Here is a 27,924-nt window from a genome sequence, read left to right as displayed (position 1 = left end):
AGTAGGAAGTGAGGGGCTGGGTGTTCACAGGTTCCTCAGCAGCTGCATAAATTGAATGTTATCACACCATGAGTTAGACCTGTGCACCGCCATGTTTTTCTGCATATGTCCCTCCAGACATCAGCTAGATTCTTGAGTGGAAGACTTCATACTAAGACCTCCCTTTTTTTCTGCATTTTCTGCAGAATCTGTATCTCTTCTCCCCCAAGCAACTTAATAGTCCTGAGTTTGTCCTTATAAAACACTTGTCACATATGTAGGATGGTGTGTGTGTGTGTGTGTGTGCGTGTGTGTGTGTGTGAGAGAGAGAGAGAGAGAATGAAAGTAAATGAGCCTCCATAGCAAGCCTCATTTAGCTGATGGAGCTGCAGATGAAACCAGGGTTCAGGAGGAAAATTTCTTGTAAAGGTCTACCTTCCAGAACTCCAATTTAAGAGCTTATGCCAGCTTTTAGTGTGAAGACGACCATTTACATTGCCTTTTTTACATTTAACGTTTTTTGAGTTATGTTATTGCCTTGAGTCTGTTTGTTCTGTGAGGTAGGCTCTGTTCCACATAACAGAACCATTAAAATAAATGACCATAATATAAACTGGACAGTGTTACACTGTTGGAAGCATTTCTGAGAGGAGGTGAAGGCATAAAATAGAGCAGGCAGACTCCTCTGGGAACGCAAGTGAAGTTTTCATGAATAATTTGGAATGTAGCCAGTGAGTTTGGTTTGATTTCCCTCGAAATGGGGTATCTTCTTAGAAACCCAGTTTGCGGAGAGTATGGTAAGTGTGCCGTTGTTTCCAGCAAGAGAAGAAGATAATACGGCACGGAAACCCTGTCTTGGGAATCCTACCCTCTCAAGCATGCAGGCGTAAAGGGGAGCATCGTAAAGAGTCAGAAGTATGCCATCACTAGAGGATGGTATGATACCATATCCTGCATCTCATACATTCTTCTGGAACAGGAGAGACTTTTTTGTAGAAATTCCACTGTGATCTCTACGTTGTCGATTTCTTAAATACCTTTGGCTTACCCTGTGCGCTGAAGGAACGGCAACTTTCCAGCTAAAGAAAACCTCTTTCTGGACTGTCCATGTTTCTTCAGAAAAAGAAACAATACCCTGAAACTACCAGCTAAACCGAGCAGAGTGTCGTGTCGTTAGAGAAGTAGATTGCCCAAAGAGGATAAGCAGATAAAGGAGAGCCAGCATTAAGTGCCGAACACTCATGTGATTCTGAACGTCAAAGGAGATTAACGCCACAGTCCCAAGATCTTTGTAGTGGTTTGTTCAGTGTAGGTGAATAAAGCATCCACCTTACTATGCGAGGTGCCGTAGGGATCGTAAAGACAGTTAAGGTCACCAAGGAGCCAAGTTTCGGAGAGGGCAGTTGAGAACTATGTAGCAGAAGATACTGGACGAGGCAGAGTGTGATGAAGGTGTGCTCTAATGGACAAAGGTTTCTGTAGGGTGTGAAGAGGGGCCGGAAATGGCCTCGGAGATGGCCCTTGAAAGATAGATTAGGCTTTAAACAGGAGAAAATGGGGACAAAGGGTAAGAGCAAGAGGTCTTTTGAGGGAGTCCCCGTGTGAGGAATGACAGGGCAGAGGTCAGCCCCACACGTGGCGGGGAGGGCAGAGCCTGGTCATGGTCCGTCTGAGTTGAAACTGAGGAACGGTGCTGCCTGGCAGAGCAGACTGCGGAAGCCCATGCAGAGGGCGGCTCTGATGCCTGGCTAAGGAACGTGGGGAAATCAGAAGCGGTGTGTGATGAGGCGGGCGAATGTGGCGCATCATCTGGTCTGCGCTGGAGAACCTGGAGGCCTGGAACGCAGTTCTTTCCGTGATTCAGCAGAAGGGGATGAGCACTAGGTTACGTTGGTGGCTGTGGGAACGAAGGGCACCTGTCTTTCCTGCTCTGCCAGGATGTGGCTGGCGATTGATCACAAACACGGAAACTTGTTTGGCCTCTTGCACCCCGTGCTCACTCCCGATCTGCAGAGGTAAATGGTGAAATAACTTAGCAGTTGAACTCTTCCTTCGTTCACTTCACGTAAACCCCTCTCCTAGTTGAGTGGGTGAATTGTTTGCAGCCCCGAATTGCTGAACGGGTGCTTCTGAGGCCTATTCAGAAGGTAACGAGATTTCCCGTTTTAAAAGCGCACAAAGACTGTGGAACGGGACCGTTTGGTCTGAATTTTGGAGCTGCTGGAACTTCTTGTTGCTTTAGTGATTAAAAACAAACACACCTCAATATCCGTGGCCTTTATGCCGAATGTTTAGATATGATAGGTTTATACAGCACGAGGGAGGAACTTAGCCCAAATGAAATGAGCAGCGGCCCTGGAAGTTTGGGGGTTAACCAGAGTCAGTCCTGGCGGACAGCCGCCCCACTTGCCCCTCTGCGCCTGCCCCTTGTGCCAGTGGTGCCAGGCCCGTGGGTGGTTGCGGCTGGAGGTACTGAGGAAGCGGTCGCTGACACAGCCAGATTTCCACGTTCCCTTTTGTCACTGCAGCCGAGACGGGTGCCGTTGAACAGATCACTGGAGGAGCGGAGAATCACGGAAGGAGATGTGTGGTGTGTGGGTCGTGCTGGAACCAGTGGTCTCTGGAATCTGCTCTCAGACTAGCACTCGCTCTTCACCGTAATCACAGAGAACCATCTTACTGAGTTTCACACCAAACTCCCTACCATCACAATTACATTTTGGATGCACTTGAATTGCCTTTACCTCAGCTGACAGTGTTACGTGCTCTCTGGGAGAAGGATGCTGAAACAAAACAGGTGGCTGGAGTGAATTAGAATTTGAATTTGACTCTCCCTTTCCTCTTCGTCACCAAAACGAACCGCAAAGGGGAGGTTAATCACCAAGCATGAACTGCCTGGCGGCAGGCTCAACGCAAGGTGATGCCCTCAGAACACGCCGTTGCCCTGGTCGACTGTGTTTGGAGGGGTTTCCAGCTGTTCCTAGGAGAGCAGTCTCCAGTTTCGGCGGGAGGGTCTCAGCCCGACGTTCGCCCTTTTGTATTGGCGTGATTTCTTCGATTGATGGTTTGAGTTGTTAGATGAATTGGAGGGTGAAGCCACACCCTGCTATCTTCTTGTCACATTTGTCTTAGCCAGCGCTGTGCTGTCAGTAGGCGTCCAGCTGGCAGGCTTGCGCGTGTTTTTAAATGGCCCCGTGGAGTGGAAAGCAACCTGTCCGCATGCAAATGAGACCGCACTGTATGTTCTTGCAGAAATCTTGTGTGTGGGATCTGTTCGCTGGGGATCAACCAGAGCGTGGTCAGCCCCATGCCGGAAGCAGTGCTTGTCCATATCTGTGGCGCCCATCTCTTTGTTACATGCCCGACCGGTCCAGACTTTATAATGTTGCCATAGTACCACGTTTCATTAGTTTTCTGGTCATGTTCTACTAATAGCCAGATGGCATAGGGATATGTTTTTCCTTTACTTAATTTGTCCAAATTTCATTATCCCTCTTTTACAGGGATTTTAATTTTGAAAAATAATTAGTGGGAGACTGATTAAGCAGAGATGCGTGCCTGGGCGTTGTGTTTAACTACGTGAGCAACAGATAATGACACATCCAGGCTTGCTGGGGGTTTGGATTCGGAGGAGTTACTGCTCTCCCTGTATCCTCTTTGGCATTTTTAGGAGTTCCTGACTTACAACATGTCATAAAACTTACATTTAGAGAAGATGAGAACTGGAAAGTTACCAAATACTGGTGGTTTTGGATGTTCAGAAATCCTTTATGGATTTTGAAAGGTAAAAATGAAAGTTAAGGAGTTACACATATCTTAGTGTTTTACTTTTGTTGTGCTCTTTCCCATTGTTTTGGTGTTTTGGCATTTGTAGCCATTCAAATGGCTCCTAGATGGGTCTGCACCCTCTTAAGACAGGAGTATTTGCTTTAACATTTTCATTGTACCTGGTGTTTACTTGTGAGGTCCTTCCCCAGACCAGTCGATTTGAAATTACTGGGTCTTCTCAGGCTTTAGGAATAGCAAGGATAAAAGGGTGAGTTATATATTTGAGGCTTGCAAACCATTCAGGGCTGGAAGGACAGAATTTCTGACTTAATTTTGCTTTATACTTGGGCTTACAGGAATTGTGGGAGGCGCTCCTGTGAAGAAATGGACCAGTGTGCGTAATCATGGAATCTCCTTGCTAACCTGCTCTCCTTGAGAAGTGAGAGAGAGAGTGGGTCAGGGAGAAGGAAAAGAGGTCAACATGAAGCTAAAGCAGCGAGTCGTGCTGTTAGCAATTCTTCTTGTCATCTTTATCTTCACCAAAGTTTTCCTGATTGACAACTTAGACACATCAGCAGCAAACCGAGAGGACCAGAGGGCTTTTCACAGAATGATGGCTGGCTTGCGGGTAGAACTGGTGCCCAAGCTGGACCACACCTTGCAGTCTCCCTGGGAGATTGCAGCCCAGTGGGTGGTTCCGCGGGAAGTGTACCCAGAAGAGATACCAGAGCTGGGGGCGATCATGCATGCCATGGCCACCAAGAAGATCATTAAAGCTGATGTGGGTTATAAAGGGACACAACTGAAAGCCTTACTGATACTTGAAGGAGGACAGAAAGTCGTCTTCAAACCTAAGCGGTAAGTCTTCTCAGGAGTTAGTTATATTGTGCTAGTTGGTTGATTCAAGTAACTCGAAGTTTATGGAAGACTGTGCATCACCTTCTCTTAGTCTTCTCTCCAACAGCATGAGCGGAATAGGCTACAAGACCTCTGAAGTATTTTCCAGCTCTTAGTGTTCTGTGATTCTCTGGGACAGATTTGTAGGAACATATTTTGGCTCTGTATAAGACTGAACGTTTTACACTTAGAGCTCTCCTTGATTTCTAAATTTATCAAATATGTTCTGTGTGCCAAATGTTAGAGATACAAAATGAATTGGTTGGGAAATAAGCGACTTGTCACCAGAAGTGTGCAGTTAGAGGCCGGATAACCAAGCACACATCAGGGGTGTAGTGGAGTAGGAGTTACCCACAGCTTGAGTGGGTTTGGACGGGTGACTGAAGTCTAAGGACTGAAGCTGTGATTCTTTCACATGGGTTTTGTTTTGATTTCATTTTAATTAATAAACTTTATTTTTTGGAGCAGTTTTAGGTTTACAGAAAAGTCGAGGGTGTAAGTTCAGAGAGTTTGTCCCCCCGCCCCCCGCCTCAGTTTCCCTATAATTAACGTCTTCCACTAGTGTAGTACATTTATTGCAGTTGATGAGCCAGTAGGAATTTATTAGCTAAAGTTCACTGTTCGCAGTAAGGTTCATGCTCTGTGTGGTACATTCTGTGGATTTTGATAAACCTGTAATGACAAGTATCCACCATTATGGTATCACACAGAATGGCTTTCCCATCCTAAAAATCCCATGCTCCACATGTTCATCCTCTCCTTCCTCCCTCAGACTCCTAGCAACCACTGATCTTTTTACTGTCTCCATAGTTTTACCTTTTCCAGAATGCCATATAATTGGAATCCTACCTTTGTAGCCTTTCAGGGTGAATTCTCTCACTTAGCAAAATGCATTTCAGTTTCCTCCATGTCTTTTTGTGGTCCGATAGCTCATTTCTTTTTATTACTGAGTAATATTCCATCGTCCGGTTGTACCACAGTTTGTTTCTACATTTACCTACTGGAGGACATCTTAGTTGCTTCCACATTTTGGCAATTATGGATAAAGCTGCTACAAACGTTCACGTGCAGGTTTTGTGTAGAAGTAAGTTTTCAGCTCATTTGGGTAACTACCAAGGAGCACGTTTGCTGGATCATATGGTAAGAGGATGTTTAATTTTGCAAGAAACTGCCAAACTGCCTTCCTAAGTAGCTGTGCTATTTATATTCCCACCAGCAGTGAATGAGCGGCATTAGGTGCCTCACCAGCATTTGGTGCTGTCAGTGTTGGGGGTTTTGGCTGTTCTGATATGTGTGTAGTGATGCCTCATTGTTTTGGGTTTCGGGTTGTGTGTGTGTGTGTGTGTGTGTTTACCTGTTTTAAGGAGAGAACTGGGCCATTCTAGTTACTTCAGTCCAAAATCTGAAAAAGTGGGCTGAATTATATGTCGTTAGATGATGATCCCTTGGAGACTTCTCCAAGGCTCTACAGAGATCATTTGTTTGGCAATTCTATAGTATAATTAATATTTTTAAAAGTTTCCTTTTAAATGAGAATATTCTCATTTAAATGAGATTCTTATTCATGAGAATATGAATTCGAAATAGGTTAACATGATGGTGATTCATATTCTTTTGCCAGGAGTTAGTTACCAGTGAATTTTCTCAAAGTTTATAATGTCTAAAATTTTCTATGTACTAAACATTTTTCTCATTCCTTAATAGGGCTTTTGAGAGAATTATAACCGATACCTTTGGGTCTCTTTCCGGTGGGAGAAATGTGGGGTAAAGATGTACAAAATTCAACTGTGATAAGAGTAGTTAGCCTAGATGTCTTCATGACCCAACCATCAATAGATAACATACAGCCAGAGAACAAATACATTGGGATCCCAGAAATGGAAGAAATCTGTATTTGCCGGGAACTGGGAAGTGTGATGTATGGAAGATGTGGAAATTAGGAAAGGAAACATACGGCATGCCTTTGGAGAATAGAAAAGTCTGATTGGCAGGTGATATGGAAAAAGTATGGTTCCGTGGGCCCTGCGACATAATTTCCATTGAATGCACACCATTCTCCAGGCTCTACACTAAGTACTTTTGTATCTGTCAATGCTTTTATCTTTTACCACGACTGTGGGCAGTTACACTTAAGTTTATTTATTTTGAGAGAGAGAGTGCGAGCAGGGGTGGGGCAGAGAGGAAGAGACAGAGAGGATCCCAAGCAGGCTCCATGCTGTCAGTACAGTGCCCAACGTAGAGCTCGAACCCACGAACCATGAGATCATAAACCTGAACTGCAACCAAGGGTTGGATGCCCAACCGACTGAGCCACCCAAATGTCCCTACACTTCTTTCTTCTAGAATAAGAAACTGAGGCTGAGAGAGAGTAACTGACTTGACAAGGTCACCTCGCAGTAACTGGCGTTTGGATCTGAGTAAGAGTGGCTGGTGTTCTGCCACGCACGTGTGATTCTCTTCTGTTTGCCTGCCTTCCTGAGCACCCGTCAGCAGAAATCACTAGTTTAGTTTTGAAATGTAGTCCTCGACCTCTTGGTTTGTGGCCTGGGTGATGAGCAGTGTGAGCAGAGTAATGGAAAAAAGGCAGACTAAAAACAAATGAAATTGGTGTACAGAGGTGAGTTGTGAGCATTTCACGTCTAAATAAGAGGATGTCCCCTCTGTACCCAGCCCTCCGTTCCCACACTGGGGAATTGGGGGTAAGATGCGCCAGCAGGAAGTGGGAGGAGGCAGGTATTCCTGGTAGTGGCGCTGTTAGCGTTGGTCCAGGCGCTGTGCAGGAAGGCCCGCGGTGCTCGGTCAAGGTAGAAGTGGAGGGAGGGGCCGCCCGGCTGGTGACTGGGGGAGGTGGCAGGCGATAACCGCACCAACTCACCTAGTCACTGTGCTTCATCCCCTGTCTCTACCGCCACTGCAGCCTTCCCCTCACCTTCCTGAAGGCCGCTGTCATTCCTCCTTCAGACGCCCATATTGGCATGGTGTTCCCAGCTTGAAAACATTCAGGAACGTCCCATTGTTCACCGGGCAAAGCGCAGCCTCTGCAGCCTAATGGTCAAACCCTGGCCGTCCGGCCCTCCTCTCTGCACCCTGCTCTTTATTCCTGCCAAACTAGTCCCCGCCCCCCAACTGCCCATGTCCACTCGCAGCCCCCGGGGACTCTCCTCCCCCACCTGCAAGGTGCCTGGGCCCCACCTGCCCTGGGGGATCCCGCTCTCAGTCACTGCACGCACCCAACCTGTGCTGGTGACACCTGGCACTGTCGCAGGCTGCGGAAGGTGGGTGTACGTTCAAGTGCCTGTAGAAATTGACTCTGGTCTCGAGATACCTAGCAAATTGCTGTTCTGACCCTGGGGGCCTCAGAGGCTATTTAGTCCTGGTGTAAGCGCAAATTAATGTCCTTGGTCAGACTCTGATGTCCTTCCCCAGAAGGATAGGAGTGATTTATTGGCAGTTACTCTATGAATTTTGCTGCTCTGTCAGTGACTTAAGATGGATCACTCTCTGCTGAGAGGAGGCTCTGCGCCCCTGCTGCTAAGGCGACACACGCACCTTTCTTTAACAGCCACTTGTGGTTTCCGCACTTCCGGAGCCTGGTTGGCCATGTCCTTCTGTCAGAGATAGGACACGTGTGCGGTGGATGCAATTTATGGGAAGACAGTGATGCTTTTATTTGCACATTTTGCCTTACGTTAGAAACGTGATTTTTTTTTTTTTTTCAGTGTAGCTCTACCCATTCTGGAAGTAAATTGGCTTTCCCCGGGCGAAGGCTGCAGTTCTGGTGGGAAAGCAACAAGGTGGCAGGAGCCTAGGAGTGGGTAGAAGTGAGTGAGTGGTCCTAGGAAGTGCTGGCAGGGACCTCGGAGAACGCCCAGTCCAACTGCTCATTTGACGGGTGAGACGCGGAGTTCTGGCTTGCTGTGTTTCACACAGCCGAAATGTGAGCCAGGGATTCAGACCTCCTGACTCTGCGGGCAGCTCTGTGATTCTTACTCCTTTCCCTTTTCTTTCCCTCCCTTCCGCTCCGGGCCACCCCCGATGTTTCTGGATTCCTCTAGGGTTTTACATTTCACTTAGAGCAGCCTTTCCATGTATTGGAAAGCTCTCTAACGTTTCACTGGGAGGAGTGGACTGCACGTACCTCCCTGCGTGTGGAGGCCCCGCTGGGGCCCCAGCAAAGAAAGTATTCCAGGACTGTCCCCTGGCTGTACGGACGGCCTGCGGCTATAGCGGGGAGAGAAGTGCTTGAGGAGTGTCAGCTTTTACTGCAGTTCTATTTAAAAATGGAGACTCATTTGGGAGGTAGCCGTATAATCCTAAGTAGCCTGAATGATGCTTTGACACTAGAAACGTAAGAACTACACGTGAGTATTTTGACCAGGCCAAGAAGAAACTGGCCTCCAACCAGGTGGTGACGCACGGCTGTCTTCTGACGTGTATGTTCCGTACTTTGCCTGGAAAATGTGTTTTGTGGATATGGTTTCCCTTTAGATTCCAAGGTCATTTATGTTGAAGTTCACTGCTTTTTATCGCAGTGTTTCCCACTTCCCCGATGCAAGTGTCCTCGGTGGAACAGCTCCACCCTGCTTCAGTCTCCATTCATTTCTATCTTACTGTTGCCTGTAAAGCCTAATAAATAGGCCTTTTGATTCAGGAAATGCATGCCAACAGTAGAGGTTATAGGTGAATTTAGTGTCCCTTTCTTCCTAGTTAACAGTTAAATGGTATCTTTTTTTATGATTAGTCGAAAGAAATATTCTAGCTTTTATTATCCTTTGTTTATGTCATGCATGTGATGTAAAATAATCAGAATGGAATTTGGGATGAATGATATCTTGGAAATTGCCTTCTGGTCCGGCCCCTCATACATTGTAGATGAAGAATCTAAGACCCAGAGAAGAGACTGGTTTTGTTGAAGGTTACCCAGAAGGTAATGACAGAACTATATATGTAGCTCTCTTGCCAGGCCAGTATTCCCTCCACACGTCATCATAAACCTAAAAAGAAAAAGAGGATGGTTGTTCCAACAACGCTTTTCATATGCACCTTTGCCTGCTCCTCAACAAAAGCTGAGGCACATCCAGACCGTTTTTTTCCCCCCAAAATTTAAACTTCTCTTACAAGCCTTGCCATAGTCATTCCAGTAAAGAGACATTTTAGTTGTACGTTTCCCTTCGTTTCTTTAGTTCAGTCTAGTAAACATTTTAGTAAACGTTTATTAAGCACCAACTATAGGCTTAACATTGTGCTAGAGATACAGAGATGGTCCTTGCCTTCCAGAAAACGACCTTGTAGTGTTACTTAAACTACACTGAAAGTATTTCAGAGGGGTAGAAATAACCTCTTCCATGTTTTATTCATAGAATGATTGCTGAGGCAGGGAGAGAATTCCAGTTTCCTTTTCTACTTTGTCTTTACCCTACCTACCGGAGATTTGTCCTAATCCACAGCTCTTCTCAGCTTTGACTGAGAACGTGTCTGCAGAGCAGAATCAGGCCTGCCGAAGTTTCTGTTGTGCTGTCTCCTCTGGTGCTGATGTAATTCACGTCTCCATGTGTGCCTCCCACTCACTCTGCAGGTATAACCGAGACTATGTGGTAGAAGGGGAGCCGTATGCTGGCTATGATAGACACAATGCAGAGGTAGCAGCCTTTCATTTGGACAGGTACGTGCCATCATGGAGGGCTACGTTTGTTTTGTTTCCTTTTAAAAATATCTTGGAGAGGGCTCGTGGCCTCCTTCTAAAGGGAGCAACGCTAATGGCTTTGACTTGGTACCTACTTTAGATAGCTAACTGACAGAGTCTGTTAAATTTGTATGAGTCCCTCATAATCTGGGTGGTTCTAGGAATACCAGGGTAAATATCTTCACTCTACGCTTGTTAAGATCATTTCATTCTGGTATGCCTCCTGTCGTCATGAGCGCAGGTGTTCTTGGTAAATAAGAGGGCAGGATGAAAACCAGAGTTGGAACTCAAGTCCCTAAATTGAACTGATTGTTAATTAGACCTGACAGTACTGGTTTTTTGTCTTATTTTTGTTTAAAGTAGGTAATACTGACTTATCCCCATATGCTAGAAGCACATAGCATGACATATATCATGAATTTTATGGTCCTTCATACAAAAAATGCATGGCTTCAATAACCAGAATAATTCTAAAAGAAAAATAGATGTAAATTCTAAATGTATAAGCTAACTAGGAAATTAATATTTTTTCAGCAGGTAGCTAGTTTAGGAGTATTGTAACTGAACTGCCTGTATCTCACTTGTTCTTCTGATCAGCTCTTTCCTCAGGGCTTTTTTTTTTTTTTTTTTTAATATTTATTTACTTTTGAGAGAGAGAGAGAGGGACAGAGCACAAGCAGGGGAGGAGCAGAGAGAGAGGGAGACACAGAATCCAAAGCAGACTCCAGACTCTGAGCTGTCAGCACAGAGCCCAGCACGGGGCTCAAACCCACTAACCGCGAGATCATGACTTGAGCCAAAACTGAGAGCCGGATGCTTAACTGACTGAGCTACCCAGGCGCCCCTCTTCAGGGTATATTGACAGACTTTAAAAGAAATATTCACAGTATTTTTTAAACGAATGTGTAAAGGAAACCAGAAGAAAACAAAGATGGACTTTTGTCTTTTTCTGGATTACGAAGGATTTTCTAGGCACAAAAGCAATAATCGAAAAATCGCAAAGGAAAAGCTATTCAGTAGACTCAGCTAAATAAAGTTAACTCATATGTCAGGAAACATCAAACAAAATTTAAAATCAAACTAGGAGATAATACTTGAACCTAATGTAATCCAAGCATTAATAGCCTTAATATTATAAATGTTTATACAAATCCAAATATGTGCTAAAACCCTAATAGAAAATGGTCTAAGGACACAGTTGACTGAATAGAAATGATCGGTTGCTAATAAATGTGGCAGGGGGTCATCCTCACCAGTAACAGCAAATCCAGTTGAAGGGCACTGAGTGGCTTAGTCGGTTAAGCGTCCGACTCAGTCTCAGCTCAGGTCATGATCTCGTGGCTTCATGGGTTCGATCGAGCCCTGCATTGAGGCCTGCACTGGCCATGCAAAGCCTGCTTGGGATTCTCTCTCTTTCCCTCTTTCTCTGCCCCTCCCCAACTTGTACTGTCTCTTTCTCTCTCAAAATAAATAAATAAACTTAAAAAAAAAATCCAGTTGAAACCATGGGATACTACTTTCTTCTGCTGAAAATGGCCAGTATTTTTTTTAAGAGGGTAGTACTGTATTGGCAGGAATGGATTGAGATTCATATGCAGCTTGGGGCATTGTTAAATCGGTTCAGTTTTTCTTTTTAGGAACTCTGTCATGTATCAGAAACCTTAATGTTCCTATTCTTTGGATGAGTAACATAACTACCTTTTCACGCAATTATCTGAGATATTTCTAGGAAGGTACTTCTAGGAAGTACCGTGGAGAAGTAATGAAATTCAAAGACATATACCCACGATCTTAGCTGGAGCATTTTCAGTAGTGAAAAACTGGTAGCAATCCAAACATCCAGTGATACAGAAAAGGTTAAATAAATGTTTGTTCACAACGCCATGAATTTTCACTGCCTCTTTTAAGACCTGGCAGTAGAGAGTTAGGTAAATCCTGCTTCTCACTAAATGACATTCTGGAATCAGTCTTTCCAAGACCTCATTTGTTTCCATTTTCTTCATTCCCAAACCCCTTCCTGTTTCCCTACTGATGGACACCAGCCGTGCGTGAAGATCATTTTCCCATATCTATACCAGTACTTCATAGCATCCAACACACTAATTTGTGTTAATCCAGTCAAATAAAGTGGCACATCATTGTTACTTATTTTTGCTTTTCCCCAGTTATTAGCAAAATTGAACGTCTCCTTACCTTTTCACAGCACAACCGCCTGTATGTTAACTTCAAGTGAAGTTGTCTTTGTGCAGGAATCACTGCCTTTGGTGTTAATTAAATACACTAATGCTCCAATTCATGACTTGTGCTTTGGGGGCCTTGTATTTAAAAGTCCTTCCCTACCTCAAAGCCTGCAAGTTATTCTCTAGCCAGTACCCCCACCCGTTTTGTTAACTGCCGCTGTGACGTGGCCCCTCCGCGCTAAACTGGCTGCTGTTCTTTGGCCTGGCACTGGTCAGTAGGGAGGAAAAGTACTTTCCAACTCTTCTTTCCCATCCATGGCTCCCGACACGTCTCTGCTCTGGGTTGCTATTTCTCCATTACATTAGGATTTGACCACCTTCTCTGGCCTTGGGAGGTCCTCTCGATGTTTGTTATTTTGACACCTCAGTTGATTAACTTGCTTTTGCGGCTTTTCTAAGATTAAGACAGAGTCAGTCAGCAACCCCGAACAGTGGATTCTTTATTTACGCAGCTATTTAAGAAAATTTTTTTCAATATTTATTTTTGAGAGAGACAGGGACAGAGTGCGAGTGGGGGAGGGGCAGAGAGGGAGGGAGACGCAGAATCCGAAACAGGCTCCAGGCTCCGAGCTGTCAGCACAGAGCCTGATGCGGGGCTCGAACCCACAAACTGTGAGATCATGACCTGAGCTGAAGTTGGACACTTAACCGACTGAGCCACCCCAGGCTCCCCTACACAGCTGTTTTTAAAAGTTTTATGATGACATGAGAAAAGGCTCATGATATAATGATGAATGCAAAGCAAGATACAAAATTGGGTATAGTATAATCTCCATTGTGTGTATATACACAAGAGTGTGTATGTTTTTATATATATGTGTAAAGAGAAAAATGCTCATATGCCAAAAGTCCAATAGTTATTTCTGGGCTGTGGAATTATGGGTGATCTTTATTTCCTTCATCATAACGATTCTGTGTATTCCAAGTCCTGCCCCTCCAGCTTTCTTCAGTGAGTATGTATTTTTTTGCCAGTAAATTTCATTTTTTAAAAAATGATTTTGCTCAACCATAAGGTTATACTTTAGACCATTAGAGAGAAGTTATCTTCGCATGTATCTGTATTTAAGTAGTCCTATGGGTTAATCCTTCAGATTAATCTGATAGTTTCCTGCCAGTGTGCTGTTTTACCCAAAGCTTTGAACCTATGTATGGATTTAAGCCCATTTTTTATTTTTTATTTTTATTTATTTTTTTTTTCAATATATGAAATTTATTGTCAAATTGGTTTCCATACAACACCCAGTGCTCATCCCAAAAGGTGCCCTCCTCAATACCCATCACCCACCCTCCCCTCCCTCCCACCCCCCATCAACCCTCAGTTTGTTCTCAGTTTTTAAGAGTCTCTTATGCTTTGGCTCTCTCCCACTCTAATCTCTCTTTTTTTTTTTTCCTTCCCCTCCTCCATGGGTTTCTGTTAAGTTTCTCAGGATCCACATAAGAGTGAAAACATATGGTATCTGTCTTTCTCTGTATTTAAGCCCATTTTTTAATGCTTTGTTAAAATTTATTTAAAATTTTTTATTATGAAAAATTTCTAACAAATTAGAACGGTATAATGAACCCGTGTATCTATTTCCCCGATTTAGCAATTGTCCACATTTGGCCAGATTTGCCTTATTCCTTTTGCTGAAGTACATATTAAAGTAAATGACCTACATCTTGATACTAAGCTCATAAATATATGTACCTTTAAAATAGACTGACCCGCAGGGGCACTGGACTGGCCCAGTCAGTAGAGCGTGAGACCCTTGATCTTGGGGTCATGAGTTCGATCCCATGTTAGGGGTAGAGATTACTTACAAATAAAATCTTCAAAATATATACATTTACCTATGAAACAACAATATCTTTTTAAGACTACTTTGTCAAATACACCCCCACAGATTTTTCTCTTCTGTTCTTCAACCTCCCAAACCAGGATCCTGGGTTTCCGCCGAGCGCCCTTAGTGGTTGGCAGATTTGTTAATCTGCGGACAGAGATCAAGCCTGTTGCCACGGAGCAGCTGTTGAGCACCTTCCTAACCGTAGGTAAGAAGATTATAGAGGACATTTAAATAGAGGAGTAGTTAATAAGTTATTAACTATCATGGCACAAGCTGGTTTGTGACTTTCAGGAACTGAAGAACTCAAGGGAGCACAAAACCAAATCAGGTAACTTGTTCTCAGGTCACTGGGGGAAATGGATCTAACGGCAGGTGGCCAGAAAGTGAAAGTTTTCCCTGATGTGTGCTTTATTGTGTCTGTGAAGTAGGAAGTGACATAGTTTACTGATAGTGTAAGCAGGTGATAACTTCTTTTCCTTCTGCTTGATCTCAAAGTAAATCTCAAACTTAAATTTTAGCCTGAATGTGTATTATTGACTTGGCGGTGTTTTTCCTATACATGTCCTTTCTTGGGAACTATCTCCTTAGAATTGAGGAAACCCTAAGGCAAGCCTGTAAGAGGGTCAGAAATGCCCTTGGAGGGTTGCATGTGGGCCTGAAAGGTCACCGCTGCCTTCTGCTCTGAAAGGGTCAGCCTATAACTCACTGTGCATGGAACTGTCTGTGGTCCCTCTGGTCTCCGTTCTCCATCTTCTCACTCCAGGGTGAGGACTCTGAGCTAAATTCTCACTCCAGTTCTCCTTGTGGGCACAGTGAGAACGGGAGGGATTCAGAGGTGCTGGGGGCTCTTGTTTCAGCCTCATTGTGGTGACATTTTCAATGACACAGTGCTCTGCATTATGATATGACTATCAAAACAGCATTGCGAGATGAATTTCAGCTTGCTTGGCTAGAATGAATGGATTTATATTTCCAATGAGGTGAAACTGAGTATTTAAAGGGCTTATGACAGATTCATCATTCAGAATTTAAACATAGAAGGCCAAGCTACACTGTTCTTACAAATAAGCAAAAACACACAGTGTCATGATTTGTTTCATATATTTTCTAATCATCTTTGCCTGTCCAATTTTATGCTCAGGCAAACACAAGTTCCTGCTGGATGAGAGGAGGTCAAGAATAGGCCAGAGCCTCTGCTCTTTGGAGACTCACAGAAGGTTAACTCTCAGACACGGTGCGAGGGGTGGGAGAGGGAGAGGCCAGAAAAAGGTTTGTAGAGGAGGTTATTGTCACTGAGACTGAGTATTGAAGCATCGGTAGGAGCCGCCCAGGCAGCGTCTTCGCTGGGCATCAGGCGAAGTAACAGAAAGGAAGAACGGAGCAAGGGCATAGAGACAGGCCAGTGCGTGGGGTTGGCACACTTGGGGAATGAGCTTCTGGACGCACCCTCAGCACAGAGCAGCGTCTCAGTGGGCGCTGCCGGAAGATCTCATGGACCACGTGGCTTAAACAGTGGAGATTTATTTCTCCCAGTCGTGGAGGCTGGAAGTCCAAGATGAGGGTGCCGGCACAGTTGGGTTCTGGTGAAGACACTCTTCCTGGTTTATAGTCAGCCACCGTCTTGCTGTGTCCTCACACGGCAGAGAGAATGAGAGAGGAATCATCTCTGCTGTCTCTTTTTACGAGGGCGTGAACCCCATCATAAGTGCTCCTCCTGGAAGTCCCACCTTCAAATGCCAGCACACTGGGGATTAGGGGTTCAACATATGAACTTGGGGATACAGAAACATTCAATCCGTAGCAGCAGGTAGACAGATTTGGCTGGAGGTAGATTTTAAATAATGAGCTGACCTTAGCATAATTTTTAAAAATATGTTATGAGATAACTTCATATAATAACAACTAAGTTCTGTGTGACCCTTGCAGCTCAACAAAGCACTTACACAGTTACCTTATTTTGATCGTGTTGACAAAAGAATGCAGTAAGTAAGGGAGATATACCTATATTTCACACCTGAGAAAGAGGCTCGAAGGAATTAGAGGACTTCCCCAAAGTCACATAGCTACTACTTGTTAGCCAGGACTCAGACCCGGATTTTCAGACTCTCAAATATTTCATCCGCTTATATTCTTTCACAGTCTTTCAGGGGTGCCTGGGTGGCTCAGTCGGTTAAGCTTCTGACTTTGGCTCAGGTCATGATCTCACAGCTTGTGACACAAGCTGTGAGCCCCGCATTGGGCTGTGTGCTGACAGCTCAGAGCCTGGAGCCTGCTTTGGATTCTGGGTCCCCCACTCTCTCTCTGCCCCTCCCCGCTATCTCTCTTTCTCTCAAAAATAAACATGTAAAAAATGACATTCTTTCAACCAAATTCTGTTTCACTTCTGTGTGGTAGGCTCTGAACCAGGTGCTGAATATACAAAAATGAATGACACCTTCCTGTCTTCCAGGAGTTTCGTCTAACAGGGAAGCCAGACACGTACAGAGGGCCTGTGAGCATGTGGAAGGGAAGGGCAGATGTGAGGGTCAAGGTGACAGTTCGATAGCGAAGGTGGTATTTCATTCAAGTCTTATAGGGAGAATAGCAATCCTCCAGGAAGGCAGAGTGGGAAGGCACATCCTGGGTGTCCGGACTCTAACCTTTTCTGTACTATAGACTCTTGGCATGCTAGAGAGGAGCTTTTCTCAAAATAATGTTTTTAAATACATAAATTAGGATACATAGAATTCTAAATGAAACCAATAATATTGAAATATAGTTTTGTTATCAAAAATTAGAAAAAGCAAGTTTGTGATATACTAGTATGTGCTTTGTTATTACTTAACACACGAAATAACAAGATCATAATCATAATCTCAGACTGTGTATGAATGATACTTTGGGCTGTCTGCAACAGTGCTAATATGATACAAAAAGTCTAATTTCTTCTGTGAAAAAGTCACAGGTGACGCTAATACCACCCTGGTTTGCTCCCTGCCATCATAACTGACAGAAATGCTAAGTTTCAGATAGAAGCTAATGAAAATTAAAATGTAGTTTTGTTCCCATCCGGTGCAGGGGCTCCCTGAGTTAACCGTGTTCCAAGTGGCGGGCGGTGCGTGGACAAGGTGACGAGAAGTGAGAGAAGCCTGTGGCAAGCTCAGGGGACTGTGTAATCTAGCTAAAGTGAAGGGGGGTGTGGTGCCGGTGAGGGGGGAAGGCAGGTGATCCGAACGATGTCACTGAGGGTCCTTGTGCACCAGGCTTAGAAGTGGCGACGTTTTGCCTAGGCAGTGGGAGGCCGTTAAAAAAGCTGGAGCATGGGAAGATCAGAATGGAATTTTGGAAACCCAACCGCGGCGGCTTCGTGGAGGATGGGGATGAGGTTGGGAAGGGGATGAGATGAACGATGAGAGCACATAGAGGCTGTGTACGAACCGCGTGTGTGGTACGAGCCAGAACCGGAGCAAGGACGGCAGAGAGGAAGAGTTAAGAGACACTCGAGAATTAAAATGGAACGGATTTGTGAACATTTGGGCTGAGTGGGACAATTGAGAGACAAGAAAAAATTAAGAATGACTCCCAAGTTCCTGGATTGGATGACTCAGGGTATAACAAAGCTGTTAGCTGTCGTAGGAATGTGTGCAAAGGAGGAGACCTGGGGAGGTGAAGAGGAGGAAGACTGAATCAAATTTTGGACATTTCGTTTCCTTGTGTGAAATAATAAGGAATAGGTATATTTGGCTCTGCCCCCAGTGCCTGCACAGAGCTCCTAAAACCCTGGTGAATTCCTCAGCAATAACAGCACAGGGGTGTCTCTTGTTCTCTTGAGGTGACGCCACGTGGGCTTCCGGATGCCTCCTGGATGGGAGCTGGTCACCAAAGAGACAAGCCACAATTGGAAGCTTGAAATTTTCACCACCACCCCACCGTCCACCTCCCATTCTCCAGGGAGGAGACGGGTGTTGAAAATACAGTTAATGGGGCGCCTGGGTGGCGCAGTCGGTTAAGCGTCCGACTTCAGCCAGGTCACGATCTCGCGGTCCCGTGAGTTCGAGCCCCGCGTCGGGCTCTGGGCTGATGGCTCAGAGCCTGGAGCCTGTTTCCGATTCTGTGTCTCCCTCTCTCTCTGACCCTCCCCCATTCATGCTCTGTCTCTCTCTGTCCCAAAAATAAATAAACGTTGAAAAAAAAAAAAATTTAAAAGAAAATACAGTTAATAATTGACCATTCCTCTCTGAGAAAGCCCTCCATGAAAATGCCAGCAGTATGGGATTTGGGAGTTTCCAGATTAGTGAACCAGAATGCTTCCATATGCCACTGGCCGGGCCCCATGAGGACCGAAGCTCCTTTGTTGGAAACCTTGCCCTGTTTATCTCCATCAGGTTTTTGCTTTGTATCCTTTGTAATAAACCAGTAGTCTAGTGAGTAAACTGGTTTCCTATGAGCCTCTCCAGGAATTTTTTTTTTATTGAGCTATAATTGGCATACAACATTTATGTTAGTTTCAGGTGTACATCGCAGTGGCTTCAAATTTTATCACCACAATGTCTAGTTAACATCCATCGCCATACGTAGTTACAGAATTTTTTCTTGTGATGAGGACTTTTAAGATCTATTCGCTTAGCAAGTTTCATTATAGTATTATTAACTATAGTCGCCATGCTGTGCTTTACACCCCCAGGAACAACCTATTTTATAACTGGAAGTTTGTACCTTTCGACCCACTTTATTCCATTTCGCCCACCGTACACCCCACCGCCTCTGGCAACTACCAGTCTGTTCTCTGTATCTGAGAACTTAGTTTTGGATTGTTTTTTGGTTTTGTTTTTAGATTCTACACGTAAGTGAGATCAGATGGTATTTGTCTTTGTCTGGCTTCTTTCATTTAGCATAATGCCCTCAAAGTCCATCCATGTTGTTGCAAATGGCAAGATTTCATTCTTTTTTTTTTTTTATGGCCAAATAATATTTCATTTTGTGTGTGTGTGTATGTATATGTGTATATACATATATGTATATGTACATATATACATATATGTGTATGTACATATATACATATGTGTGTGCATGTGTATACATATATATGTATATATACATATACATATATACATATATATATATACACACACACACATATACATACACATACAGCAGTAGTCATTCATCGGTGGACACTTAGGTTGTTTCCGTATCTTGGCTATTGTAAATAATGCTACAGGGAACGTTGAGACGCCAACCCCTCAAGTTGGTGGGGTTTTTTTTTTTTCCAGTAAATACTCAGAATTGTTAGATCATACGTTAGTTCCATTTTTTAATTTTTTGAGAGACCTCCATAGTGTTTACCGTGGTGGCTACATCAGTTCACATTCCCACCCAGTACACAAGGGTTCCCTTTGCTCCGTATCCTCACCAACACTTTTTCTTTTGATTATACCTATTCTAACAGGTGTGAGATGATATGTCATTGTGGTTTTGATTTGCATTTCTCTCGTGATTAATGATGTGAAACACCTTTTTTCTTTTTAAAAAATTCTTTTGAGAGAGGGAAGAACATGAATGGTGGCGGGGGTGGGTGGTGCAGAAGGAGGAGAGAGGATTGTAAGCAGGCTTTACACCCAGCATGGAGCCCAACACCAGGCTCAGTCTCACAACCATGAGATCATGACTTGAGCTGAAGTCAAGAGTCAGATGCTCGGGGCGCCTGGGTGGCTCAGTCGGTTAAACGTCCGACTTCGGCTCAGGTCGTGATCTCATGGTCCGTGAGTTCGAGCCCCGCGTCGGGCTCTGTGCTGACAGCTCAGAGCCTGGAACCCGTTTCAGATTCTGTGTCTCCCTCTCTCTCTGACCCTCCCCTGTTCATGCTCTGTCTCTCTCTGTCTCAAAAATAAATAAACGTTAAAAACATTTTTTTTGAAAAAAAGAGTCAGATGCTCAACTGACTGAGCCACCCAGGCTCCCCTTTTCAGATTTTCATTTGGATTTTAGTTAGTTAACATACAGTGCAATATTGGTTTCAGGAGTACAATTTAGTGATTCGTCACTTAGATACAACACCCAGTGCTCATCACAGGTGCCCTCCTTAGTACGCATCACTCATCTAGCCCATTCCCCACCCACCTCCCTCGACCAACCCTCAGTTTGTTCTCTATCTTTAAGAATCTCTTATGGTTTGTTTCCTCTCTCTTTTTTTTGTCCTCCCATATGTTCATGTGTTTTGTTTCTTAAATTCCACATATGAGTGAAGTCACATGGTATTTGTCTTTCTCTGACTGACTTCACTCTAGCTCCATCCGCATCGTTGCAAATGGCAAGATTTCATTCTTTTTGATGGCTGACTAATATTCTGTTGTGTATGTATACCACATCTTCTTTATCCATTCATCAGTTGATGGGCACTCGGGCTCTTTCTGTAGTTTGGCTATTGTTGATAGCACTGCTGCAAACAATGGGGTGGTGCATGTGCCCCTTCAAATCTGTATTTTTGAATCCTTTGGGTAAATACCTGGTAGTTCAGTTGCAGGATCGTAGGGTAGTTCTACTTTAACTTTTTGAGGAACCTCCATACTGTTTTCCAGAGGGGCTGCACCAGTGTGCATTCCCACCAGCAGTGCAAAAGTGTTCGCCTTTCTCCACATCCTCACCAACATGTTGTTTCCTGAGTTGTTCTTTTTAGCCATTCTGACAGGTGTGAGGTGGCATCTCATTGTGGTTTTGATTTGTATTTTCCTTGATCATAAGTGATGTGGAGCATCTTTTCATGTGTCTGTTAGCCATCTGGATGTCTCCGTTGGAAAAATGTCTATTCATGTCTTTTGCCCATTTCTTCACTGGATTGTTTTTTGGGTGTTGAGTTTGTTAAGTTCTTTATCAATTTGGGGTATTAACCCTTTATCAGAGATGTCATTAGCAAATGTCTTCTCCCATTCTCTTGGTTGCATTTTAGTTTTGTTGATTGGTGAAATACCTTTCGTGTACCTGTTGGCCACTTGTATGTCTTCTTTGGAAAGCTGTTGATTCAGATCTTCTCACTTTTTAAAATCAGGTTGTTTTTTTGCTATTGAATTGTAGGAGTTCTTTATTTATTTTGGATATCAGCCCCTTTTCATTTTGTTGATGGTTTCTTTTGCTGTGCAGAAGCTTTTAGTTTGATGTAGTCCCATTTGTTCATTTTTGCTTTTGTTGCTTTTGCTTTTGGTGTCAGATCCAAAAAAAATCATCACCCAGACTGATGTCAGGGAACTTACTGCCTATATGTTCTTCTCCTGTTCTTCTAGGCATTTTATGGTTTCAGGTCTTAGGTTCAAGTCTTTAATCCATTTTGAGTTAATTTTGTGTATGGTAAAAGGAAGTGGTCCAGTTTCATTCTTCTGCATGTGGCTGTCTAGTTCTCCCAACAGCATTTATGGAAGAGACTGTCCTTTCCGCAGTGTATATTCTTCTGCCCTAGCAAATTAGTCAGACCCCAGGAAGGGCTTATAGAAACCTCTTGAGTTTTAAGCCAGTCCATGAGAAGCCCAGGTGACCACCTAGACTTACAACTGGCATGTGAATTGGAGCACAGTCTTGTGGGACTAAGACTTTTTTTCCCCTTAAGTTTTTAATCTTTCCAATTTTATTTTATTTATTTTACTTTTTTGAGATTATTTTTAAGTAATCTCTATACCCAGTATGGGGCTTGAACTTACAACCCCAAGATCAAGATGTCACATGCTGTACAAACTGAGCCAGCCAGGCTCCCTTAATCTTTCTTATTTATTTTTTTATTTCTAATTTTATTTTTTAAATTTACATCCCAATTAGTTAGCATATAGTGCAACAATGATTTCAGGAGTAGATTCCTTAATCCCCTTACCCATTTAGCCCATCCCCTCTCCCACAACCCCTCCAGTAACCCTCTGTTCTCCATATTTAAGAGTCTCTTATGTTTTGTCCCCCTCCCTATTTTTATATTATTTTTGTTTCCCTTCCCTTGTGTTCATCTGTCTGTGTCTTAAAGTCCTCATGAGTGAAGTCATATGATATTTGTCTTTCTCTGACTAATTTGACTTAGCATAATACTCTCTAGTTCCATCCGCATAGTTGCAAATGGCAAGATTTCATTCTTTTTTTTTTTTAAGATTTCATTCTTTTTGATTGCCGAGTAATACTCCATTGTGTGTATATGTGTGTGTGTGTGTGTGTGTGTGTGTGTATGTATACACACCACATCTTCTTTATCCATTTATCCATCGATGGACATTTGGGCTCTTTCCATACTTTGGCTATTGTTGATAGTGCTGCTATAAACATGGGGGTGCATGTGTCCCTTTGAAACAGCACAGTTGTATCCCTTGGATAAATGCCTAGAAATGCAATTGCTGGGTTGTAGGGTAGTTCTATTTTTAGTTTTTCGAGGAACCTCCATACCGTTTTCCAGAGTGGCTGCACAAGTTTGCGTTCTTGTGGGACTGAGACTTTAACTTTTGGAGTCTGGTGCTGTCTCTGGATAGATAGTGTCAGAACTGAGTTGAATTGTAGAATACCCAGCCGGTGTCCCAAGAATTACAGTTCTACACAGTGGAATTTGGTACAAAATCTTACCTTGACAGGAACATCCAGGGGTAAATGTTGACCGGTCATTTAGGTGCTGAAGTCTACAGCCTGGGAGAGAAGTGTGGACCGGAAGTATAGATTTGATTATTACAGGTTCATTCAAGGAGAACATGGAGACGAAGGTGATCAGAAAACCAGTTGTAAAAGCTTGATGCATCCAGGAAATAGTAAAAGATTCAGAGCCTAGGTTCATGGCAGTGAACAGGAATATTGAAGTCTGGAAAGGTAGATTGGAGGGCAGATTATTAATAACAAGTAGATGGCATTGATTGGTCTCTGACGTTGTGTCAGGCTCCATGGTGAGCATGACTGTGGGTTATCCCTTTTGCTTTTCACAACCGAGTGGAAGAGGGCTGCTCTGTCCATTTTACAGAGGAAGCTCAGAGAGGTGAGATTACATGCCCAAAGTCTCACGTCTAATGATGTCTAAGTCTCACGTCTAATTGCGGTCCATATTTTAACCCCAGAAACCTGACCCTACTTCGCACTCAGCCAGTACACCATACTCCATTCAGTTACAAAGGGTCTTAGCAAACTCAGGAGTTTGGGTTTTGTCATAGAGGCAGCAGGCTTTGCTGCAGTGTTCTGCTTGTTTTTAAAAAAATTTTTGAATCAGTAAGACATTCACACAACTCAGAATTTTTAAAAAGTATTAGAAAGATTATAAGAAAAGTTTCCCCCTCATCTCTCCATTCCTTCTCCTTCCTCCCAGTGGTCATCTCTGTTAGTAATTTCTTTATGTCCTTTTTTGTATCAAATACGAATGTATATTTTTATTTAACTCTGCCACTTTATAATACATATGTCATACTGTACGTACTTTTGCATCTTCTTCTCTTACCTAATATGTCTTAGAAATCTATTATCATATAAAGAGCTTCTTCATTCTTTTGTTGTTTTGCCAGCTGTACAGTGCTCTGTTGTATGGATCTGCCATGACTCATTTAAGCAGACCTTTATTGGACATACAAGTTCCAGTATTTTTTTTACAACCAGTGTTGCCCAGAATTAATATGTACACATGTATAACTTCATACATGATCAAATATATCCAGAAGCGAAAGCGCCAGGTCAAAGGGCACATGTATTTTACATAGATGTTAACCAGTTTACATTCCCAGTAGTGATGCGTGAGAACCCCTCTTTTCCATTAGCATCAGCAACAGCATGTTACCGAGCTTTGGCTTGTGTGTCATCTTTTCATTTGTTTAAGAGCCGTTTGTATTTTCTTTTACCTGTCTATGTGTATCCTTTGCTCATTTTCAGCTCTGCCACTGCTCTTACCAAATTATCGGAGCTCATACATAGGGAAGACAGCCCTTTGTGATACGAGATGTAAATATTTTCCCAGTTCTTTTTTTTGACTTTGCTTATGGTATCATTTTGCGTGATAGAAATTTTTTGTTTGTTTTGAATGTGATCGATCCATCTTTTCTTACAGATATTCTGATTTTGAATCATAGTTAGCCTTGCTTGCTCGAAGATGATGGGAGAATTCTGCCTTTTTAATTTTAAGTACTTTTATAGTTTTATTTTTCACATTTAACTTTTTGACATAGTTAGAATTTACCCTGGTGTGTGGATGAAGTATGGCCCCAGCTGTTTGTGTCATTTTTCTGGGTGGCTGTCACTTGTCCCAGTAGTTATCCCAGCTTACTACAGCGGTGGTCTTTTTCCCCCTGAAATAAATTTTCGTTTGTATGTGTTTCAGTTTCTGGACTTCCTGTTCTGTTCCTGTCTGTTCATGAGTTGATCTATGGTTTAATTATTGAGGTGTCATGGTATGTTTTGAGAGGGTTAGTCCCACTCTTTGAGATTTATTTTAAGAGTTTGCTAATAGTTTTTTTCTTTTTCCTTATTACCTTAAAAATCGTTTTATCCAGTTACCCTCTAAAAGATCTGTTGGTATTTCTTTGTTTTGTTTTGTGTTTTGTTTTGTTTTGTTTTGTTTGGAGAGAGAAGAAGACACAAGAGAGCATGAGTGTGCAAGTGGGGGAGGGGCAGGGAGAAGGAGGGAGAGAACCCCAAGCAGGCTCCAGGCTGCCAGCACAGAGCCCGACATGGGACTTGATCTCATGAACCGTGAGATCATGGCCTGAGCCAAAATCAAGAGTCGGACACTTAACCAGCTGAGCCACCTAGGTGCCCTGATCTGCTCGTATTTCTGATGGGATCAAGTTAAATTTATAAGTTTATATTTTTATAATTATAAACATTATATATGTGGTATATTGTTCAATTAATTCAATTATTCTTTACCTAGAGATGTTTTTAAGGTACAAGAGTGATACAGTCAGCTTTGTGGGTGGGCGTGGAGTGGTTTTATTTCTATGGAGTGTGTGCTGTGCTAGGGGCTGGAATTACCAGAACGTTTGATTGTTGCCCATCTCTTTAGGGACACGTGTGCATGAGAACATGAACCGTCATTTAAGGAGTATATGAAGGGGTTACATGGAGGAAATTAGCTCATTTGATGGCTATATTTAATAGCGATGGAGGGCCAAGAAAACATCACTTACCTTTTAGATTTGGTTTTTTAAACTTTTTAAAAATGTTTTCTTTAATGTTTACTTATTTTTGAAAGAGAGAGGGAGAGAGAGAGCGCATGCCAGCAGGGGAGCGGCAGAGAGAGAGAGGGAGACAGAGAATCCCAAGCAGGCTCCAGGCCCTGAGCTGTCAGCGCAGAGCCCGACGCGGGGCTCGAACTCACGGACCGCGAGATCATGACCTGAGCCGAAGTCGGACGCTCAACTGACTGAGCCACCCAAGTGCCCCTAAACTTTTTATTTATTTACTTTTTAATAATTTTGTTTTAAGTTTATTTATTTCGAGAGAGGGAAGGAGAGCAAGTGGGGCAGGGTCAGAGAGAGGGAGAGAGAGACAATCCCCAGCAGGCTCTGCACTCTCAGCACAGAGCCTGATGTGGGGCTCGAACTCACAAAGCATGAGATCATGACCCGAGCTGAAGTCAAGAGTCAGACGCCTAGCCAACTGAGCCACCCCGGTGCCCCTAAACTTCTTATTTTGAAATAATTTTAGATTTATACAAAGGTTGCAGAGATGGTCCAGAGTCCCCCAGATTCCTTAAACAGTTTTCAACCATTGGAGAATAGGGTGCAGACATGAATACGCTAGTGAATGAGGACTTCAGTATTTCCCAAGCACCAGAACACCCTCCTACACAGCTGCATTCAGTCGGCAACATCAGGAGATTATTTGCCGTTGATGCGGCATCAGCGTCTAACACACAGACGTTGTTCACATTTCGCCACTTTCCCTGTAATGTCCAGAACTCCGTCTAGGATCGTGTGTTGTGTTAGTTGTCATTTTAGCTTCACTCTCCTTGTTTTTTCATGACTTTGAACATTTGGTAACAGTGCAGGCCAGTTACTTTATAGAATCTCTCTCTTTTTTTAATGTTTGTTTATTTGTTTTGAGAGGGAGCACCCACGCACACGAGCTGGAGAGGGACAGAGAAAGAGAGAGAATCCTAAGCAGGCTCTGCATCTCCAGCGCAGATCCCAATGCGGGGTTTGAACTCACGAACCCTGAGATCATGACCTGAGCTAAGATCAAGAGGCAGACATTTGACTGAGCCACCTAGGTGTTCCTATAGAGTATCTCTTAATTTGAGTTTGTCTGATATTTCCTCATGATTTAAAAGTTTGGGTGGGAATACCAGAGAAGTGCTATTGTGCTCTTCTCGGTACATCATATCAGGAGGCACATGATGTAGATTTGTTGCTGTGCCCCATTACAGGTGAGGTTAACTTTTTTAATGTTTATTTTTGATAGAGCAGAGAGAGAGAACATATGTGAGTGAGGCAGAGAGAGGGGGATAGAAGATCCCAAGCAGGCTCTGCGCTGACAGCAGAGAGCCAGAGGTAGGGTTTGAACTCACGAACCGTGAGATCATGACCTAACCCAAAGTTGGACACTTAACTGACTGAACCACCCTGGCGCCCCGGTGATGTTAACTTTTATCACTTGATGGTAGGCATCTGTAAGCTTCCTCCAGTGTAAAGTTAGTATTTTATACTTATTAGCAGTTATTGAGTACTTTATTGTGAGGTACTCTAGAACTGTAAATATTCTATCCTCATCAAACTTTTACCCACCAGTTTTGTTTGACATTCATTGATAATTCTTGCCTGAATCAGTTACTACTGTGATAGTTGTCAAATAGCTATTTGCTAATTTTATCATTCTTTCTAGACTTAATAGTCTTCATTCCGTTAAAGGGCAGAACTCTCCCCCGGTGACCAACATTGATTTAGTTATTTGTTGATATTACTATGAACTCTCAGACTCTTAATTTACTCAGAGTTATAATTTGTTGTTACTTCTTTGATGCTCCAACTGTCCCAGATTTGACCAGTGGGTTTTGGAATGTCCCCATCATTCTCTGAGTGCTTCCTTACACCTGGCATAGCAACAGGACCCAGATCCGTCTCGTACTTGCCCTGCCCCCACCCTAGAGTCACCTGTTTCTCCAAGGAGCCCTTGGTCCTTTTAAGATAGTAGTAAAATGGTATTTAGAAACTAGTATGGGAGTGCTAAGTGTGCTCATTACTGCTTGCTTATCACTTCCAGGTTTTCTCTTGAGGGGCAGAGGTTGGAAAGCTGTGTACACACACACGTCTGTGTAAATAATGCATGTATACACTCACAAACATCTGTGTGTTTTTCTATACCTGTGTGTTAAAGCTCTCAAACCAGGAGTTCCAATTCTAATTCAACACCACAAGATTTATTCTGGTTTTCTCCCTTTCTGTGTGTTAATCTCCCTTCTCCATCTGAGAACCCTGGTTCCCATTATCCTCAGTGTATTTATTTGTGCTACACCCCACTCCCACCCCCCATGTACCCAGACTCCCAGCCCATAGCCTGACCCCGTGCAGGCCCACTCCCCCTCCCCTGGGCGCTCCGGCCAGTGTCAGCCCTGACTGAGGAGAAGAGG

At 43.5% G+C, this 27,924-nt stretch overlaps 1 protein-coding gene across 10 annotated transcripts in view; it reads left to right on the top strand.

Annotated features, from left to right (window-relative positions):
- FAM20B (FAM20B glycosaminoglycan xylosylkinase) overlaps window positions 1–27,924 on the top strand; it is a 42,977-nt gene that overhangs the window by 9,593 nt on the left and 5,460 nt on the right. For 9 of the 10 annotated variants that reach the window (XM_045452754.1, XM_045452746.1, XM_045452749.1 and 6 more), the window contains 3 exons: window positions 4,104–4,605; window positions 10,220–10,306; window positions 14,486–14,595. In XM_045452754.1, the coding sequence (XP_045308710.1) occupies window positions 4,229–4,605; window positions 10,220–10,306; window positions 14,486–14,595 (574 nt within the window). In that variant the 5' untranslated portion in view covers window positions 4,104–4,228. Of the gene's footprint in view, window positions 1–348; window positions 2,777–4,103; window positions 4,606–10,219; window positions 10,307–14,485; window positions 14,596–27,924 lie in introns of those variants that run through there. The other variant, XM_045452755.1, reaches the window with a different exon arrangement.

The sequence above is a fragment of the Leopardus geoffroyi genome, chromosome C3 (assembly GCF_018350155.1).
Source record: "Leopardus geoffroyi isolate Oge1 chromosome C3, O.geoffroyi_Oge1_pat1.0, whole genome shotgun sequence".
Lineage (NCBI taxonomy): Eukaryota > Metazoa > Chordata > Mammalia > Carnivora > Felidae > Leopardus > Leopardus geoffroyi.
This window is presented reverse-complemented; position numbering and strand designations above follow the sequence as displayed.